The sequence below is a fragment of the Pagrus pagrus genome, assembly GCF_965226575.1.
Source record: "Pagrus pagrus genome assembly, chromosome: 10".
Classification (NCBI taxonomy): Eukaryota; Metazoa; Chordata; class Actinopteri; order Spariformes; family Sparidae; genus Pagrus; species Pagrus pagrus.
In genome coordinates, this window is record NC_140194.1 from 23,465,076 (window position 1) to 23,479,665 (window position 14,590).

The 14,590-nt window shown below is 39.0% G+C and overlaps 1 protein-coding gene across 2 annotated transcripts in view; it reads right to left on the reverse strand.

Moving 5' to 3' along the window:
* Nucleotides 1-13,326, reverse strand: part of hydin (HYDIN axonemal central pair apparatus protein) — a 77,817-nt gene extending 64,491 nt beyond the window's left edge. For both annotated transcript variants that reach the window (XM_084363409.1, XM_084363408.1), the window contains exons 1-7: nucleotides 13,222-13,326; nucleotides 12,659-12,768; nucleotides 11,559-11,684; nucleotides 9,164-9,283; nucleotides 8,797-8,931; nucleotides 6,768-6,967; nucleotides 5,159-5,283 (exon numbers count right to left, since the gene is read on the reverse strand). In XM_084363409.1, the coding sequence (XP_084219535.1) occupies nucleotides 5,159-5,283; nucleotides 6,768-6,967; nucleotides 8,797-8,931; nucleotides 9,164-9,283; nucleotides 11,559-11,684; nucleotides 12,659-12,745 (793 nt within the window). In that variant the 5' untranslated portion in view covers nucleotides 12,746-12,768; nucleotides 13,222-13,326. The remainder of the gene's footprint in view (nucleotides 1-5,158; nucleotides 5,284-6,767; nucleotides 6,968-8,796; nucleotides 8,932-9,163; nucleotides 9,284-11,558; nucleotides 11,685-12,658; nucleotides 12,769-13,221) is intronic.
* Nucleotides 13,327-14,590: the final 1,264 nt, after the last annotated feature.

A 14,590-nucleotide genomic window follows, 5' to 3' on the forward strand; every position in this document is an offset into this window, starting at 1 on the left:
TGTGCACAGAGTGCACAACTGAATGGAGCTAACAGATTCATTTACAAGTTTCAATTGCTCTGCAGGAATGCAGGTTTATTCAGAAAATGATGGGGAAGATTGATGGTTTCTCTGTAGGATGGTGAGTGAATTCCTGCTCATGGCCTAGGATTCGAAACTTGACTCTGGTTTGACAGTGCAAAAATCTGGGGGTCTGAAAGGGCTGGCACACTTCCATGACTGTAAGTCCAACAATGTTTAAAAAAACAAGGACACAGTGTCATTCACGCAACGCACCAAAAACAAGACATAGCACATTTTATCAAGGCCAATCCCCTTGAGCTGCAGTATATGTATTTTTTTTTTCATTCAACCTTTACTCCATGAGAACAGTCGAGGGATCTTTTTTCTCAGGCCAATGACAACGTACAAGCAATTCAATGAAGACACCACACTTCATAAGAACCACACCATCAAAGAAAAGCCAATAGAAAGGGAATCAGGCAAACAAGCGACTGTTCCAAGAAATAGTGAAGTGAAACTCAGTGACAAATCAACCAAAGCACATAAGATAAGCCGTCCCATTAGGTTTAAAGTCCTGCTCAGTGCAGACTGCACATGAGAGCTTTTAATCCATCTCTGCCTGGGTTTGAACACGAGTGAGGAGAAGTGATTAATTGGGACCTGAAATACTTCATTGCTGAGAAACATGAAAGCCTCAGTAGTAAAACTCTCCCAGTGTTACTTATTTAGCTTTTATATGCATCAACAACAATATGACCCCAGTTCTGGTTGGAGAAAAAACAAACCTCACTGTGAAGAATGAGGGGTAGTTAAATCCTTAAGATGACCAAGTATGCCCTACAGTAAAAACACATATTAGAATTCAAGGAGTGCTGGCTTTGGCTTCCAATGAGCCAATTATCAATGAGCTTTCGATCATGTAACTAGAGGCACCAAGAGGGGATACAAAAAAGCACAGTTCCACAGGAGGGTCCAGTCTTTGCTTTCACTCTGTGAGAAAGGCTACCAAGCTGAGAGATATCATCGGCTGGAGAAGAAGAGAAAAAAGAAAACAAAGAGGACTGAAGATGAGTGATAGAAGGAAATGAGGGAGAGAGAAAAGGAGAATTGGGGAATGCAGAGAGAAAAGCAATTATCTCCCAGCATCCGGATGCTATGACAGCAGTTGACAGGCAGGGAGAGCTGCAGCTTATTGCAAAGCTTTCATCATCACTGTCCACCAACCCATCTTCCCCCCACACGCTTTCTCTTCTCATAATTTCTCTATGTGCACAGCGAGAGAACTTCTCAACCCCCTCAGCTACCTTTGATTGCAGCTCTGCAGTGTGTTTGTGGACGTGCATGCTTGTACTTACATTTTGGGCGTGTGTGTTTGTTTATGTGCAGCTGCTTGCTGTTCGTTGTGTGTGTGTGTGTGTGTGTGTGTGTGTGTGTGTGTGTGTGTGTGTGTGTGTGTGTGTGTGTGTGTGCGTGTGTGTGTGTGTGTGTGTGTGTGTGTATGTGTGTGTGTGTGCTGCTTTTGTAAAAGGCTGCTGTGCTGAGGCCCCCTCGGTGCTATAGCCCTGTCAAAGCAGATGCCTCAACGCTCCCTAAGAGCTGTCCGTCTTTTCATTTAAATCAGCAGCAGTGACAGAGAGAGGAGTGTGTGTGTGTGTGTGTGTGTGTGTGTGTGTGTGTCTGTGTGTGTCTGTGTGTGTGTGTGTGTGTGTGTGTGTGTGTGTGTGTGTGTCTGTGTGTGTGTGTGTGTGTGTGTGTGTGTGATGGAGGAAGGGAGGGTTACTGGAGCAGCACAGAGTCTCTACTTACTTTTAAGACAGAACAAGTATTTTTCTAACACACCATGATGGAAAACAAGCAAGCTGAGCAAACTATTATTTTTCAAAGCTGCACTGGCTTTTAACTGACAATAAGAAATAGACATGCAGTGTGTACCTGCGTTAAGTACTGTGGTGTACATGCAAATCACACACAAATGCACACACAGGCTACATCAGGCAGGTCTCCAATGGCCCCTCAGTAGAGTAAAGCCTTCTGCAGCATGCTGACCTGAAACATACATGAGCGTGAGGGAGACAGGGAAAGGTGCTAAATTAAAAATGATAGTCTCTTGATGGGCTGTAAGTGGTGTTCTGGACCTGGGCTGGCCACCCCATTATAAAAGCTTAATGCTGCTGAGCGCCGCTACTAGCAGGCCTGCCTGTTTACGTGGCCACACAGCACCTCTGCTCCTTTAAAGCCACACACACACACACACACACACACACAGCTAAAAAATAATATTTTTACAGTGACCAAAAAAGGGAAAACAAAACACTCATCCACAGACAGATATTTTCTATAGATCCCGAAGATTTTTACTCAAAACAATCATCATTAAAGGGCAATACATAAATATTGTATCAGGTCTTTCCCTGCTCTGGGGAAATGGCATCACAATAAATTAAATGATAAGCTCAAAATGAATTAATATGAATCTGGACAGTTCAGCTCTTATCCTCCATTATCCAATCATAAACAGGCAGTTGTTGTTTTTTCAAGGTGACTTTGGCGTGGTAGAGTTTCGGGACTCCTTCTGATAACAGAATGACTGTTGTGTCAGCATGCTACTGAATTTTAACACACAGTGCTTCACAGCAGAAATGGGGGTGGGGTAGGGTATCCACCCAGGTGATGCATAGAGGTGATGCATAGCTAACAAGAGTGAACTCAAATCCTTTTTTCTGGTCCACAGCTGTTCTAATGTATTTGGTCAACACCATGGGGATTTCCTGCTTAGAGAAACTCTCTGTGCTCGCTGTGTAGCTGAAATTAGCTTTAGAGGAGACTTTGATGTGGCCAGCTTAGGTCAGGAGTAAGGCTGATTGAGGCATTCAACCCTTATCTTAACCCTTCACTATTATCAATGTTTAACTGAGAGAACATATGATATTACACTCTAATTGCTATTTTTCCATCATAACAAACTACAGTGTACCATACAAAATTTAACTGTAACATCTGCTGAATTCATGTGTGGTGGTCAAGACGGGTTGAGCTTCACAAATAAAAATTTAAAAAATCAACAGACTAAGCCCCAGATAAATCATCTCTTTCAACACACTGATGTTTTCCAGCAACTTCCCCCTCTTACCTCTAATTGATCCCCATGTGTGTCGACAGGAAAAGTCAAAAGCTTCTTCTCTTTGCCTTTGATGTAAAGGAGTCTGGCTAATTGTGCGTGCAACCGAGGCTAACCTAAAATAAAACGTGTGACCACTGAGTGTAAAACGAGAGTACAGTTTTAGAGGGACTATCACTCAAAAACCCTGTTAACAAGATTATCTCAAATGAGCAGATTCATCACAAAAGCACATATTTAGAAGCATAGATAGTACAATCAGTCACCATTAAAACATGCATTTATCAAGCAATAGTTATTACATTAAATAAAATGCTAAAGGAATAAAAAAAAAAAAACAGGGTGAATGATTCACTGCACTGAGCTGAAATGAGTCCCTTCAGTGGAACAAACAAAATAAACAAATATAAACTAATAAACAAGAAGCAGTTTTGTTAAGTTATTCATCTGATGGTAACTTTTACTGCAAAATCTTTCTTTTCACAAGAGATACATAAACTAGTATTATACTGACAGTCACAATACTGTATAAGCAGGACGAGTCACCTATTTTGTGTGCTTCATTATGCAAATAATCAAGATTTGACTAGTGATTTGCAAAAGGTGGGGCTAATTTTCAAATCCAGCACTATACGGTGCAGAGACAACAAAATATGCAGTGATAGTGGTGGGTTAGTCTATGCCCATTAAGATGTAATTTAAGAAGAAATCAGAGTCGAGAGGAGAGGAGAGGAGAGGAGAGGAGAGGAGAGGAGAGGACTGATAACAGGCCATCAGAGGAAAGCTGCATTGAGCAGTAAATACAATACACCAGAGCTATCATGGGCTAAATCCCCACTATGGTCACAGCCCAATTCCCAAAGGATGTTGTAGATTCTCCTGTGATTAGAATTACTTAAGTCACCTTTGACTTCATGGCCCCAGGCAGACACAAACACACACACAAACACAGCCTTCAAAGTACTTTGTTAGTATCTACTCAACCGCTACATCCAAGGTTTAAGGATAATTCTGAAACTAAAACCAGCCATATTCACACAAGCAAATACAGTCCTATACTCAACATATTGGGTTTAAATCAAAAGCTAAAAGAAGACAATAGAAGTGAGACTATGCACAGTTAATTGGACCAGCTTGGGAAATCTGTTTATGTTCAGCTGCTACAAATACGTCTGTGGATGGAAAACATTGATAAGGGCTGCATATGTGAACAATATTTCAAGTACAGAACGAAACAAACTGACTTCTCATCAGATGAAAGTGAAAGCCTGTCTACCAGCCATTATCATCAAATTATCAGTGTGTGTGTGTGTGTGTGTGTGTGTGTGTGTGTGTGTGCGTGCGTGCGTGCGTGCGTGTGTGCGTGTGCAGGCTGACAGTGGGCCCTCTTCAGCAGTCCTGTTCTGCTTCAGGGCCACCATTGCTGCAGAAAGGGAATCTCATTATGGTGTTTACCTCAGTGATGATAGTAAACACATTCATCCTTTTAGTTCCACCCCATTTGACACTGCTGATTATGCAAACTTATTTCCTGTAGATTTTTGCTGAGAATCTTTGCTCCCATCTGTGTGTGTGCTTGTTTTGTAGCATGTGTGTTTCAGGCAATAAATTGAAACAATGTACACTTCTTTTATAGTTTGAAATCTCACTGCATTAGTGCTTTACCAAAAATTTGATGAAGTCAACTCCAATCTATTTGTATCTTCGCCTCTCTTCCTCGGAGGCGTTTACAGTATACTACAAGTTAGTTTTTTGTAATAAGCTGAGATGTAAAAATAACAGCAGATGAGAAACGCACTGTAACAAGGTCACTCGTTTGATTAAAAAAGAATTCTGAATATGCTGATTAGGACAGCTATGAATATTTCACTACGGCTCTGAGAAACTGAGAAATTACTCTATTGTATGACTGACAGTAGCTATCAGAGGCTATGGTCATTATTTCCTTTTAGTTACTAGTTATTAATTATTTGTGTCACTAGCTTTGTTACAGTTTTGCAGTTTTGTTTGTTTTCGGGGGGACTGAACTTGTCTCACCAGTGTTGTAGTGCAGAATCAGGTTCTGGCTGTGCTCTCCTGTGGTCATGGGGTTGAAATCCACAGTCACCTGCATGCTCTCGCCTACATCAAGAGTCCCAGAGAAGGGCGTCACTGAGAAAGGCCTGGAAAAAAACAGAAACAGAATTTAACAGGATGGAATAAATAACAAACGTTTAGATGTAGTGTTTTATAACAGCCAAGGCACAATTTAGAAACTGGCAGAAGAATTGTTGATATAAATTAAATCAAGATATTATTGTATGTTAATTCAATGATGGATATCTCACCAAGTACAGTAAAGTAGTTCTTGAAGAGGTTGCTGAGCAAAATGTTTGCTGTCAAGTTCAATTCAGGGTTGGTGCATTAATGTATGAATTCAATGTTTAAACACTGACAAATGCAAGTTTATCTATTGGGTATTTCATAACCGTAACAGCAAAATATAATAGGTTTAATCATTGAAACACAGTAGACATGAATGTTGGAGCTTTTAGGGTGTGGCATACATCAGGGCTATCATCTTTATCACAGCTATATAATGATGGCATGTTTGCCCCTCATTTGCCCAGCTGAAAGAAAAGTTAAGGATACCCTCATCTCAATTATTCTTCTGTCTGCAAGTTAGGGATTCTGTACACAAAAACACATGTGGCTTCCCTAATATGCCCACAAGAACCCCTCTGGAGGATATCCTGCACCTTAATAAGGCTTCTAAGGGTGTAATTTCAGTTAGATACAGAATCATTAATAACCTCCTGAACCCAACACCTCCTGTGGGAGAAGGACCTGGGGGAAGAATTTGATGAGGAGACATGGAACTCTTTTCTAAGTAGGATACACTCCTCCTGTTTCAGGGAAAGGCACCGTCTTATTCAGTTTAAGGTAGTTCACCACATTCATTGGTCCAGGGCTAAACTTGGAAAGATATCCCATAATACTGGCCCCACCTGCCTCCGTTGTAAACTTGAGCCAGTCACATTTTTCATTGGTTCAGGTCATGCTCTTAACTGTCAGATTTATTGGGACTATTTTCAAATGTTTTTCAGAGGTTTTTGAATTTCACTTTGAACCTTGCCCCCTTATGACTACCTTTAGGATTCTACCCTCGGACTGTCCATTGTCACGTCCTCAATCTGATAGCATACATAGCATACGCCACTCTTTTGGCTAAACAGGTCATTTTGCTCAATTGGAAACTTATCTTTCTGCCTTCTTACAATCATTGTATATATATTATTATTTTATTATTATTATTATTTTCTCTATAGAGAAACTTGAATTCAGCTCCCATGGAAAACCTGGATGTTTTTATGACCTGGACTCCCTTCTGGGCATATTTTGAGCATGTCACCCCCATGAGTTCTCTTTTTTCTCTTCTCCCCATTCTTTTCTCTCCTACAGTACTTCTGTCACCCCATACCCAATGCCATATACCTCTAGATGTGATGTGAGACGATTTGGTTGTGCATGAGATTGCCTTGCTAATTGTTGTGTGTTCTTATGTTGATTACTGCTTTGTTAAATACCAACAAACAATAAATATAAGTTAAAACTTTTTTATAAATAAACTACAGTAGACTTAAGCCTATCCTGTACTGACTCTCACCTCTGTGTTTGCAGCGTGAAGTTGGCCTTGCTGTTTCCTATGTTGCGGACAAGGTAAGTCTTCTCTGTAAAGGCTTTCACTGGACAGACAGGCAGATGGAACTCATCACGAAAGTCAAGAATAGCACGTGGTCCGATGGCACGGATTGGGACCTCAAACCGCTCTCTCTCTGTCACAAAAACCAGTCTGTGTTGGTAGTCCTAGATGGACATAATGGAAAAAAATGTGTCAAACAGTCATGTTCCATATATGTCAATGATGTATTTGTTTAATGTTGCCACACTTCTGTCCTCAAGGTAAAGCCTGGATGGTGCACATCACTTAGCACAGCAGCCACAACCTGTAATAACAAAACTTAAGAATTCGCAACCATACTAACAGCTCTGTATTTAAGCACAGTGATGCTTTGAGCTGGTTACTAACATTAGCATGCTCACTGCTAACAATGCTAGCATGCTGATGCTTTAGCAGGTATAATGCTTTACCCTTTTTCATCATCTTAGTTTAGCATGTTAGCATACTAACATTTGCTATTTAGCATAAAATGCAACTGTCATTAGTTTTGCAAGTGTTAAGTCATAAATCAAAGTTTTGAAGAGAATAAAATTGCAACCTGATTATGGCGTTAGACCAATATACCAAGGATAGCAGTTATTGCAGTTCATTCTCTGGGAATGATGAATGTCTGTCTCAAATCCCATGACAATCAGTCCAATAATAAGAGAATTCCATAAAAACACTTATGTGAACCTCATGGTGTGGAGAGATAGAGGAAACATCAGAGGATCACCAAAATTATTAGTAAGAGATTTCATGGCAATCCGTTCAATAGTTTTTTAGATGTTTCTGTGACTGCCATCACAAAAACCACGTTACTCACAAGACTAAAAACAGCTGAGTGTGGTGACCACTGTAAAACAGCCATAACACACAATGGATTATGTTACCTTTAACTACGGTACACTTCATGTGGACCTTTGCTTCTAAGGTTTCACTTTCACCCAGAGTATCAGTAAAAGAGACAAAGAAAGGATGTACTGATGTAACCTAATGCCTGGTCCTTGACCCTTAACCTTCTGACTCTGACTTAGAGATTAGCGCACTAAGGGCCGGATCTACTAAAGGTTTGCGTGTATTAAAACGTGTGCAAACTGCTTGCACACGCAAAAAAATATACAAACTGACAAAACAGTGCGCAAAAAGGGTTGCGTCTGTCAAAGGTGCAAAATAGCGCGTCTGCATTCAGTTAGTACGTTTGCAGCAATGAATATGCAACATGGGGTGTTTACACGCAATTGTGCGTGTTGTGGGTGGAGAAAATGTAAATATATTAATTTAGCACACGCAAAGTGATTTATCAAACCTGAAAGCAATTTTGCTCATAGAAACTGCGTCTATATTTAACACGTCTCAAAGGGAGGTGCAAACCGTTTGTATGCGTAATTGCGCACACGTCTGACGTTATTGTTGTAAGAAGGAGTCGCTGAAACAATGGAAGGAGATGCAGAGAATGCATTTTTCACCCTCATTTTTGGGATGAATAAGGGAACACTCCAACACGTTTGCCCCTGTTGTCATTAACGCAATCACTCTTAGTAAATCGCCCGCAAACCGCAGTTCAACCCCAAACGCAAATTTCTAGATTGCCCACGCAGATTAGTACAAGCAATTTGGGATCTTAGTAGATCCGGCCCAAAATATGAATGCATAGTAAGTGCATCCATTTTAATGTATAATCTGTTATTGATTCCATACTATCTACTTAATCTATGTATTTTTGCTGTGTTACTGTCTTCAGTACCAGTGCTTACTTGGAGTGTTATCTCTCTAATTCTACATTCATACCCACATCCTATCCTCTGATTCCCTACAGGTCTGATTACAGCTTCATCTAATCTTCAAATCTAAATTCTACATCAGCCTCTTAAGTGCACAATACCCTGATACTTCACTGTGCACCCTGAATCAAGCCTTCTATTTATGATTTATGATCCTATGGAGCAGTCAGACTCCCCTCTGTGTCCAGTACCTTGTTCTCCTGTGGGCTGAAGGAGACAGTGAAAGTAGCTGACATTCCTGGTCCAACCTTGCTACCTGCCTCCTTTGGACCGGCCACTTGGAAATACTCTGAGTTCTGCAGCTCCAACTTTACATGTCGTGAAACCTTGAGAGAAAAAAACACACATACTTAAAAAATAAAATTGCACACCTAACACAGCAACAAACACAGAGTCAGGTATGGACAGAAGTGATTATTTATTCATTACCATGGTGTCTTGTACAATGCACAGTGACAAATCTCCTCTCCTCCAGTCTATAAGTTGAACTGTTCCTGTTGTTCCATTTCACAGCTGTTCTTGACTGTAACATTACTTACTCATCACCCATTCACACACCTTGTCATTGTTGAGGAGAAGCAGACGTAACTTGTAGGTCTGTGCAGGAGTGAAGTTCTGGAAGACCAGCTCAGATGGGTACGGCTGAAAAAGCGGCCGATCTGTATCCACCAAGGACAACTGGCACAAACACGCATGCACAGACAAAGAGTATAAAATAATGCCAATTAAAGTATGTCTTATGCATAAATCATTATCACACTTGAATCATATGAAGTAAATAATATTGCATTCCCAGAGGACAGCCTTACACACTCCATTGTACCTACAGTACTATATGCATGCATTATTTACAGGTTATTTCAAGTCATCTACTTATTAATCTTATTGTTTCTCTCACAAAGTATTTCTTAAACTTCTTTAAATTTCTCAAAATTTTTGGAAATAGCTCTTTATTTGTTTTCTTACCAAGAATTAGTTGAAAAGGTCAATACTTCTCGCTTATCTGTCCATTAAATAAAAAGCTATAGCCAGTAGCTGGTTAGCTTTGATTAGCATAAAGAGCGGAAGACAGGTGGAAACAGCTAGCCTGTCTTTTCTTAGTCTGTTGAAGTAATAATCTGGCACATGAGTCCCTCTAAAATGACAGGCTGACATTTTGAAACTTTGTTTTGTTTTACAGATTAAACAAACAAGATGCAATCAGTGAGCTATAGAGGTACTGGTAGTTGTATGTTGTTAACTTCCAACATAGCCAAGCTAGCTGTTTGCCCATTCATATTATGCTAAGCTAACCGGCTACTGGCCTAATGCTGAACAAACAGACACAAGCTTTGTGTCAATCTTCTCATCAAAGACTCAGCAAGCATGTTGAACTTTTCCTTTAACCTTTTTTCTATAATATATATGAGGAAATGTGCCCTCTTTAACTTAGTTTGAGCTATTTTCATTTTTCCTTTATCACTGCATCATTACCAGTCACAGAGTGAAGATAATACTGTACTATATGAAATGTACAATTTTGCGGCTTTCAGAATGACCTTAAAAGATCCTGCTGGTCATTGCTCTCACTTATCACCGGCAGTGGAGGTTACTCATATTCACATTTGCATATTTGACAACTCGACAAAAGATGTGAACAGGGTGAGATGCAAAAATTGGGTCCTCCTAATTATGATGAGAGTGCATTTATTCATCGTATAGGTTCTTCATGAACTCTTGATGACATTTTGCTTCAAGCCCCCTGTTACATTCTGTCTAACTGTACAGAGCATTCAGTCACATTGGGTGCCCTCTGCCCATCAATTAGGCCCTCCATGCTGACTAAGGGGAAGCAGCTTTGGTACAATGTAAATGACCTTAGCAGACAGCACATGCTCTGCATGCAGGGGATTAATGATGAAATAATCTCAAATTTGAATGCGCTGTTGTCTTTATTCTGGTCTCATCCATCCTTCCAATGAGTCTAACACATTCATTTTATTTAGATTTTAGATAGGTATTTGGTAACACTGTCTATAAAGCCCATGTCTATGTAGTTGTCAGCACTGATGAATAGTCATACTTCTTTATAACAATAATCATAACTCATTATCTCTCCAATGTCTATAATAACAGTAGTATAAAATAAACACATTTCACAGTGTAATGTGTGCTTTACTTGCACTGACTTAATCATGTTGTGCACTTTACTTAAGCAACCTATGACCACTTATAGTGACTTATCACCAGCTTGTAATGTATTACATCAGCCTGTAACACAGGGATTTTATTACTTTGCATAAAACACACACTTTCAGTAACTTATAATCACATTATAATGCATTATAACGGTGATTATAATGTTATAATGAGTTATAAAATGATGAGACTGTATTAAAATTATGACAATTTTAGAGACCATGATCCTTGAAATTGAAAGTATTGATACAATAAGTCATTACAAAGTAATTTATAATGTGTTAGTATTGTTATAATATGATTATTGTTATAAATCATTCTGAATATATTTGATTGCTTAAAAGTATCAGCACACTATAATGCATTATATGCACTATATGCAAGTATGTTTTAAATACATTATAGACATTGGCGACATAATGAGTTATGATTATTGTTGTACAACAAGATTATTATTCATGAGTGCTTATAGCTACGATTATACAGCGCTATTGTGCATTATAATGCATTGTGTTCATAATGTGTTAAATTGCATTATAGATGGGCTTCATAGAAAGCTTTACCCTTAATCTATAAATTATTTCAGCCCATAGGAGCTCATATCTGACTTGGCCAACTGTTAAACTAAGTATGGAACAATACAAAAGCTTTAAAGGTACAGTACAACCTAGTTATTAGTGCCTACTGTGACCTTTCACTGTGCCATCTGCAAGCACTTTTTTCTAGTTGCTCTCTCTGTAGCTGCCGAGGTATAACAACATTGGCTGGTATTTACTTTGTGATTTATTGTCTTGCTCGTGTCAAACAGTTCCAGGATATGGGGCGGGTTCACCTCGTTGGTGTTTGCCAGGCGCTCTTCTGTAGACTGTAACATCTCCTGGGTGTAAACAGATGGAGTCACCTGCAAACACAGTGTCACAGGCTATTATGTTAACTTCACTGATAGCCTGTTTCCTGTATCTTAATTCAGCAGTGATGAGGCAACACATCAAACAAGTCTGTTACCTCTGATGGAATAGAAAAAAAATAATGAGCTGTAGAACGTCAGCTATGACATTTATACACAGGCGCCCGTGTCAAGAACATTTACATGAGCTGATTTCATGTGCTCAAAGAAAGTTAATACTCTCCCTTCAGTGGGGACTATCTGCAGCATTTGGTGGTTAATATCCTCACACACAATCCTCTGTCACCTCTTTATCGGGGCACCAGAAGCAAAGAAACATCTAACTGCACTTAGTCTATTTCAAGGTTAGGTCAGAGAAGGATTTTAGCTTAAAATCTAAATTAATAATGTAGCAGAGTGGGTTATTGTATATGCAATATGCAATAGCTGCCAGTTATGTGTGTATTCATTATATACTCTATTATTCAGAGACAACAAAGCACCAGTAAACACTTTTCCTTAAAAAGTCGTGACACTCATATAATAACAGGTTTTTAATAATCGCACTTCACTTTTGTTATCACAAAGAAAATGAGCAGAACAAGGCTTGTTTTATGAATAAAAATGAGTTATCACCAAACTTGACCAGATAATCAGTTTAATGTGGATCTGTTTTTGATTAAAGTTCAAAGTACTTTATTTTCTTCTCATCTACAAAGAGAACACAGGCCTAGAACTTGCTAAGCTGAGGTCACTGCAACGAAACACTGCAGTCAAATATTGATTTGTGTTCTCTCAAAGAAGCCAAGATAATTATTTGGCAATCTGTCATTTGAAGCAGTTTCTTTCAAAGAATGGGAAGATGTCCAAAACGTGGGTCACAGGAAAATGGCCCCCTGTTAATTCATGGGGAAAATTCTGATATATTTCAGGGTAGATACTTCCAATTCTGTTTGAAGAAACAAGCAGGCATGGCATTATATCCTCACCCTCCTTGGCTTCTCCTCCTTCAGAACAACTTTATAATTCGTTAATGGTGACCTCTTTGTCCTTGTGGAAACCTGAAGGGTTGTCATTTTTGATGTGTTTTGAAGCAAACCTGCAAAAAAAGGGAACATTGAAGAGAGGAGTGTGTCATTAACTAGGCTAATAAACAGAGCTAATTAAGTGTCCATTTTACAATATTTAGCTGCGCCGTTACCATAGACGTTGGTGATGCTAATGTGAACGATAAAAGGTGAATAGCTAACGTTTACGTTCTTTACCAGTGTTTATACGAGTTACTGTTAAAAGAAAGATTTTCTAAGCTAACTTTAATCTCACTAAAATGCATGTAATTATATTACTTATAATTAGCATTGCTCTCAGACGTTATCAGCTCGCTCTTAGTATAAAGTATTTTGTATTGAATCGTCCTGTCGACTCGTTACATTAACGTTAACTTGTTAACATCTTCTCCACCTGCCTGGAAACTTCTCCGTTACTAAACGTTGGTGTAAACGTGACTGGCTGCTAAGCTTGTTGCACTGACACGAAAAAATAACATTATTACCTGTCCGTAGGTGAATAAACGGTGAATGTATTTATGTTAAAGCCCTCTGTAATTCAGTCCCAACGGACGAGTCCATTTCGTTGTGGTATGTTGCCGCGGCAACGCTCTCAGCTGCCTCACAGTAAACTGTTTTCTGATTGGCTGAGGGCCTCTACATAAAAATAGGCTGTAAATTGAAAAAACGTTGCCTCAATTTGTCATCAAAATGGCTAAAAAATAAAATCTAAATTGTTTTGGGTAGACCATGCATTACTTGATGAACTGGCCTGATTCTCATTAGATAACAGACCAACCAGGCTAAAACTAAGATTTAAACACAAGGTATATTACTATGATAGTATATAGGCTAGTATATTATATTAGAGTTTACATAAATACTCCATTACAACTTGAGGCTTATCTGCATCATATTTAATGACATGATCAGATTTTTGTATGTACAATCTAGAAAATAACCATGGTCAAATAAATGTGGCCATATAAAAGTACCTCTCCACTGTTTAGTGGACTTGTTAATTTCTGTAAGTGTTCTTACACTTCTACAAATGCAATTTGTTTCAAACATTAAATTTGGTCTAAAAAACATTTTTCCCGGCCTGTCTCACAAAAAGTGAGAGTTGATCACTCTGTTGCAGACTTTGAAAAGTACAACGAGAGATGGAAGTAAATAACCTGCTTATCTCTCAAAACAGTTGTTATATAGCTATGTCCCATCTTGTATTTACAGTATAAAATACAAATGTCCTACTCTGACTCCCTCTATATACACGTACATATGCAAGGGCACACACACACACACATACATAAAACCAACACCAACTGACCCTAGTGTGTGTATGTGCGTATCAAGGGGGTCATTATAAGGACAAGTGGGACTACAGAAGTGATTAGACAGCCCAGTGAGCATGATGACAGGGCTGGAATTTCTAGTTTAATCTACATCTTTACAAATCCACTTATCTGTCCCTCTTGACACTGTGTTCATGACACACATACTTGGACTTTATTTCCCTGCAAGCAGAGACACTCTGACCCTGATCACCATGGTTAAATGTTTTTCCTGGAAGCACTGACTTGCAAATGTATGTTTTGCAGTATATGCTCAGTGTCTAAAACATCTACATTAGTTCAACAGCTATAAATATCAGATCTAAAATATGTTGTCTTAAATTCCCCAAACTACAAGAATTTCCATGGAGGGTCCATGGCATTGCCCTCAGGCAACACGGTATCTTTTTGGACATCACAAAGCACCCTTAAATCTTTTTTAATAAAAATAAATCAGGAATATCAGTGGACATGCCTGTGGTCAATGAAATAAGGGTCTGAAGAATTGGTTTAGACTTCTTGTATTTGGTCTAAATCAAGG